We start from the raw sequence: 6,962 nt of genomic DNA, 5'->3' as shown, positions 1-6,962 counted from the left end.
TGTATGGCCCATTTACGGATGCTTTGCCGCCATCTACTGAACTTAAGCATAAATATCAGTTGTTGAATAATTTAGGGTAGTCATGTGGTTGTCATGGCCGCCACATGAATAAAACTATCCGGTTTTATACATTCCAAAAATTTATTTTTAGTTATGATGATCTATGCTTCTTATACGGTTGCAGCAACCTAGAATTCAGGTAGCTAACTCTAGCTAGCAGCCTCTCGGACAAGCTTGTTTGACTCTTGTTTTGTTGCGAAAACTTAACGTTACGCTTGCGTCACATCAGTACTTCCTGTGTAATGTGTAATACCATCCCCGGAAACATATCTATCCATTATTCAAACGTGTAATTGCAACATTGCAGGTTTATGATTAGTACGTTGTTTATGTATTTAAATTGGTATTACCGAAAACACCACCTATAAATGAATCTTGCAGATTTCCTCTTCCTTTTTTGCTATTAAATAAACGACCCTGCGTGAGGATTGAGATAGGAACACTTTCCAGGGGACTCGTGGCGTTGCACATTCCACTTCCGATTCATCTACGTAAAAGACGGTCCTAGCGGAGCTGCTCCGCGGATCAATTTTTTGAGTTTGTTTGGCGCGATCCGATTGAAATCGGAGCCATCAGAACTGCAATCATGGTAAGACTTTATGATTTAAATTGTTTTGTACTATATTCACTTAATCCACCATGCATTTCTTAAATGAAGGACGCCTTTAAAGTTACGATTGAAATGTATTCGCCGAGTAGGCCCTTGTTCAGCCCGCCTGATTTCATTCAGTGGGGTTGACTGGTTAATGCCGTAGTCTCTGACCTAAATCTATTGCTACATTATATGAATGCCTTGGTCATTGTATTTATATTTCGTGAAAGTTGGCTGGCTCCGATTTCTTAATTCTTAAAGTTAGGCTAATTACCTTTCGTTTGTGAATAGTATGAATGGTGTGGTTTGTGAATGCTAGGCTAGTCGACCATTACTACACATTCGGCAAAATTGTAAGATTATGCACGGCTTTATTCTGATGTGGTTACTCTCTGGATTATGCTTATCCACTGCCTTGTATGTAGTGTAGCAACATTCCGCCATGCTTCTCAGGAAGATCCTTACCCAACCCCTCACACAATGAATGGGAACGGTTTGCGTTGAGTTTCTGCATTAATCATGTGACTATCAACGATGTCCTTTGGGAGGTGCTCATACAGGCGGACGTTACAAAAGTGTGTTCCAGTATCTTTTGCTGCAGACTAATAAAAGGTTTAGGCAAGGAACTCAGTCCCAATTTCGCTAGCAAAAGGACTTTACTGGGCTACTCCTGTTGCTGATTAAACCGATCTGGAAAAGTGGTCATAATGCCTTCAAACCATGTCCGCATTGTTTGCCGTCCGTGTCCGCGTTGTCTGTATTGTTCTGGTGGTACATCTGGATTTGCACACTCTTTGAAAAGTTGGTTCTAATTGAAGCAATCCGCATGCCAATTGATGAAGTTCAATTCAACTTAAAGAAAGCAAGCACTTGCCTGCATACTTGCAGGCACCTGAGACCGATGTTCTGTTTAGTTTAAGATGTGTTCTCACCGACCCTCTTCCTCCCTTGCAGACGGTGGGTAAGAGCAGTAAGATGCTGCAGCACATCGACTACAGGATGCGCTGTATCCTGCAGGATGGCCGCATCTTCATCGGGACGTTCAAAGCCTTCGACAAGCACATGAACCTCATTCTGTGCGACTGCGACGAATTCAGAAAGATCAAGTAAGACGCAGGATTCAAAATGAATGAAATTGCTATTCTGCAGTTTAAAGCTTGTCCAGTAACCTGCGTTTGCAGTATATTGGTCATATTTCAACAGTTTGTTCTGTGTACCACAACATTGATTTGGCCCACCTTGTCCTTTGGTCACTAAATGAAAGTTTCAGTAATTTCTTTGTGTGAAATACAAATGTTCATATGGCGGTGTTCTGGGTAAACATGGCTGTGTGTTACTTGCTTTACTCTTCAAGGCCCAAGAACTCCAAACAGCCGGAGCGCGAGGAGAAGAGGGTGCTGGGGCTGGTGCTTCTCAGGGGGGAGAACCTGGTTTCCATGACCGTGGAGGGTCCCCCGCCTAAAGACGTGAGTTTGCCCAGTTCTGCCTGCGCCTCGCTCGCTGTATTGTCCAATTGTGCCAGATGTTATGAGACTTTACAATGTACTATAAAATCTACTGGGTTAAAAACAACAAAAGGCGACCAAGCATTTCTGATTAGAGCCCCTAGACTTTGGAATGCCCTACCTGGGGAGATATACAAATCAAGTTTTAAAATTCAAGTTTAAAACCCGCTCCATGCAATGAAGGATAAATGACCTAATGCATTGAAAATGGTTCAGAAGGTAATGCAGCAGTAAAGATTGTCTGAGTGCCACTGAAGTGGATGCATTTGTATGGCATCCGTAGTGAAAAGGCATAATGGTCATAATGAACAGTACCAGTTGTGACTGAGCCTAAATCATTTGTGGGGGAATGCCTGCTTTTTCACTGAGCTCATGAGACGGCAGTGTTGGTTCTGTAGCCATGATGAACTCCAATTCAATCTTAGCCCTGGTGCTGAAACTTTTGGAGCAGGATTACTCTGAGCTCTGAACCACAAGCCGAACAGGAGCTGGCGATGGGATTCCCTCGGGCCGGTTAGCCAAGGGGGGTGCTTTGAGGGGCAGTTTGTTGGGTGTTGAGTGGTTTCTGGTGTGCCTTTCGCGTGCATGATGGGTCCTCCTCTCTAAAATCGAATGGATTAAAAACAAAAGACCGGCCGTTTGCGATTAGACTTTGGAATGCCCTACCTCAGGGGATCAGGTTCATGGTCCCTTTTTTGATAAGTGCTATACAAATCAATTTGTCGAATTGGAGCAAGTTAAAACCCACTCTATCATTCATTGTATTATCTAATGCAGTGAAAATGGTTCGGCAGGAAACGCAGCAGTAAAGATTGTCTCCGATCAGTGCCACACTGAGGTGACATTTGTATGGCATCCACAGTGAAGCCATAAGGGTCATAATGAACTGTACCTGTTCTGACTGTTGGGCCTAAATATGACTTTGTCCCTCTTCCAGACTGGCATCGCCCGTGTGCCCCTGGCTGGAGTGGCAGGAGGCCCAGGCGTTGGCCGGGCTGCTGGCAGGGGGGTCCCTGCCGGTGCCCCGATGCCCCAGGCCCCCGCCGGCCTGGCCGGGCCTGTGCGAGGAGTGGGAGGACCGTCCCAGCAGGTATGTGGTTTGTAATCTAGTCTAGTCTAATCTAGTCTTCCAGGGTTTACTTTGATTATCCAGCTAATTCGGAAATCCTGCCTTGTGGAACAGGCCCCTCATGTCCTTCAGAAAGTGCAGACCGTTTTAAAATGCCGCAGGAGGAGCATACTTTAAGATGTTAAAATATTAAAAGGACAAAGTGGAAACCCTTGGAGGTGCATTTTCATTAGTCCCAACTGGGTATCGAGCCAGTTGCCTTTTAACCTGATTGAATTTGTTTGGCGACTAGAATGCTAATGTTATGGAGATTAGTTCAGATTTAATAAGAGGTGATGGTTTGTCTGAAGTCATACACGTTTGAATCAAACTTTGCACAGGCTCTCAGGACAAACGGTGGGCTCATTCAATCACTTATTTTTCCTCCTTTCCTTGCTCCTTGAATGAATTTTAGGTCTTCCATCTTTAAGGACGTTCCAACCCCTTAAATGTTTTTTCTAGGAGCTAGAAGTGGGATTTCCTAACTTTTAATCTTTGCTTTTGGGCAATAAATTGTGCAATGGATGGGCGATGGGTTTTATTTTTATTTTATATTTCTCAAAGCTTGAATTATAAATGATTGACCTGTAAATCCTCTCCCCATCTGCCATGTAACTGACTTTGCTTCGAACTGAAGGGGCAAGGACATTCCATTTGCCTAATTTGCGGTTTTCTCTTTCCCCGTCTTTCTTGGGGCTCTCCTGATGGGTGTAGGTCAGAGCAGAAAAGGGAGACATAAGCGATTGTGATGAGCCCTGCGTTTCTCCTGTGTAATCTCGTGGTGCTAACGTGTCTGTCCGTCACCAGGTCATGACCCCTCAGGGAAGGGGGACGGTAGCGGCCGCAGCGGCCGGAGCCAGCATCGCCGGAGCGCCCACGCAGTACCCCCCAGGCAGAGGGGGACCCCCGCCTCCCATGGGTCGAGGAGCACCACCTCCAGGTACGTTCGCTTTTCGCTCGTCTGCTCTGCTCAAATGGGGGGGGGGGGGGGGGGACAGCAGTGTTGGTTCTGTAGCCATGATGAACTCCAATTAAATCTTAGCCCTGGTGCTGAAACTTTTGGAGCAGGATTACTCTGAGCTCTGAACCGCATGTCGAATGGGAGTGGGCGATGGGGTTCCCTTGGCCCGATTTGAAGCCAAGGGGGAGTGCTTTGTGGGGCAGTCTTCGTTTTGTGTTGAGTGGTTTTTCATGTGTCTTTCGTAGGTATGATGGGCCCTCCTCCAGGCATGCGCCCTCCCATGGGGCCCCCTATGGGGATGCCTCCTGGCCGCGGGGCCCCCATGGGCATGCCGCCCCCAGGGATGAGGCCCCCGCCCCCCGGAATGAGAGGTAAGCATGTCTGAGAATAACGTGTAAACCTTGAAACTATTCAGCTTCTGGGGTGGGCTAGGACCCTGTAATCGTTGATTAGATGGTAGATTTAAAGTTAGAAGCGTGTTCTATTAAATCTACTTTCTAAGGTACTGAAGTGTGCTGGTGCAACAAAGGTTGTTGGCATGGTTGTGCCTTCATCTTGATGGAAATTCTTAGATTTCCTTCAAATGAATGAAGGGTTGGTAAATTAAGGCTTTGGTCATGACTTCAGTTGAGCTTTGTTTTAGCATTGATCTTGGGACGGTTTCATTTGTAATGCACTACATTTTGAGTACTCCTATCCAGAGTAACTTAAACCCACTTTCATCCATTATCCATCCTGTATGTTTACTAAAGCTGTTCAGCTGAAGTACCTGTAGTGCCATCTGGGATTTAATCCTAAATTGAAAGCCCCCGTTCCCTAAGTGTTACACTGCCACCATTGGTGGCTCTATCAAATGGTTGAGTAGATGTGGTGGTAGAAATGGGTGTATAGTCAGGGATTTGCTGCTCTTAACGTTTATTTTTCCTCCTGTTCAGGCCCCCCTCCCCCAGGAATGCGTCCGCCCAGACCCTAGGCCTTCCCTCTGGATTGAAGCGTGATGTTATCAACATTCTGCCCTTCAGGGTGGAATTCTCAGTTCAAGTTGTATAGACTTAATTTTGTATGTTTTTGTTTCCTTTTTTAAATAAATGATTTGTCTCTGACAGTTTATTTTAAAATGACTCCTTTCCTTTTACTGCTGTTTTTCAGACAATGTCAGAATAGGGTAGAAATGTGATCAGTGACTTTGAGCGTGGAATGATTGTTGGTGACAGTAACGCAAATAACCACGCAGTGGTTTACGGTTTACCAACAGTGGTATACGGAAGAGCATCTCTGAACACACAACGCATCAAACCTTTAAGTGGCTAGGCTATGGCAGCAGAAGCAGCTTTAAACTTTAGTGCTCACTGGGTATAATGTTTTCCCCAGAGGGGGAATCAAACCAAAAAATATAAAGTTGAATCAATCAGATGATCGAAGCGATCTAAACAATGAACATGTAGCTCCTACACTTACCATTATGTTTGGCCAGGCCTTGTAATTACTGCGAGTTGTGCTGGCATTGGCATAGCAGGCGAAAGATATTACCACAAATATTTAATGGAAGTAATACTTCCATTACCATGTTCAAAGTGCCAACATTATCTGTGGTGGGCTGTATTTATCTGGTGCTGCCAGGTGAATAGCCTTGATGTAAACTAGAACAAACCTTTCATAAATGGACTGATTAGTTTATACTTAGTGTGCAATAATTAACTTTACCACCGACTTCATTTTTGCAAGGATACTGAAAAGAATCGATAACGCCCATTTATTTAGCAGACCAGAGGCAAACAAATGTACTTTGACTCAACAGTATATGAGCAACAGACAGAATGAATAAAGTACGCCTATATTATAGAGAATGTTACAGAATACATTTCTGGGTTCATTCAGGTGCAACCTGAGAACAGTATAGCATATTCAGAAATTAAAGTAAATTGAATTCATGATTCTTAGAAGCAGAGAACATCAACCTGTGTTTATTGAGACCCAGCAAATACTATGGGCACAGGTTGGCATGTTCTCATATTTGTGTGTTCTTTTATGTTGTGTCAGTGTTACTTGCCATTTTGGTGACATTGTTACATTACATGACATTACTGGCATTTGGCAGACGCTCTTTTCCAGAGTGATGTACAGTTGATTAGATTAAGCAGGAGACAGTCCTCCCCTGGAGCAATGCAGGGTTAAGGGCCTTGTTCAAGGGCCCAACGGCTGTGCTACAGGCCGCCCATACATTAATGTGTACAGTAAATCCTCAAATTGTGTCCGGGATTCTATTTGAAACCGGGCCTCGGATAACAGCCGGGGGCGTGGCCGATTCGGACAAATAAAGGCCGGCCCCCAAACCACCTTGTGGTTCAGTCCATGAGCACTTGAAGACATTGTTTCGATTTAACTCAATGAAATAAAAGAGAAAAGGGTCTCCAACACGTTGCTCTCAAGCTACCAGTCGCTTGCCACCCCCTTCTAAGTAGCTTGCCAAAGGCTGAAGCACAATTGTTGCCGCGAGGCATTCCAGCCTACGAATTTAATAAAAAGTAAATAAGGCAAAATTAAAAATTAACTCAATTTAGACTACTTGGCTACGCAGTAAGGTTTCCATGTATTTACAGCACAGCGCACGTTCAATGAATGAATGAAAGCGGCTGCCTTGGCTCGCAATAAACAGACGGGTGGAAATCCTCTTTCGACTACATAAAACTTAACAGTGAACCATGAAATACCCCCCAGATTTCAGTGCCCATCAGT

General features: G+C 44.7%; 1 protein-coding gene across 1 annotated transcript; it reads left to right on the top strand.

Moving 5' to 3' along the window:
* The first annotated feature begins 375 nt into the window (after positions 1–375).
* Positions 376–5,344, top strand: snrpb (small nuclear ribonucleoprotein polypeptides B and B1). The gene is made up of 7 exons (XM_061220134.1): positions 376–649; positions 1,607–1,758; positions 2,007–2,118; positions 3,095–3,247; positions 4,073–4,205; positions 4,472–4,597; positions 5,162–5,344. Exons 1-7 carry the CDS (start codon positions 647–649, stop codon positions 5,197–5,199), a joined length of 717 nt encoding a protein of 238 aa, XP_061076118.1. The 5' UTR covers positions 376–646; the 3' UTR covers positions 5,200–5,344.
* Positions 5,345–6,962: the final 1,618 nt, after the last annotated feature.

This window comes from Conger conger, chromosome 14 (assembly GCF_963514075.1).
Source record: "Conger conger chromosome 14, fConCon1.1, whole genome shotgun sequence".
NCBI lineage: Eukaryota > Metazoa > Chordata > Actinopteri > Anguilliformes > Congridae > Conger > Conger conger.
This window is presented reverse-complemented; position numbering and strand designations above follow the sequence as displayed.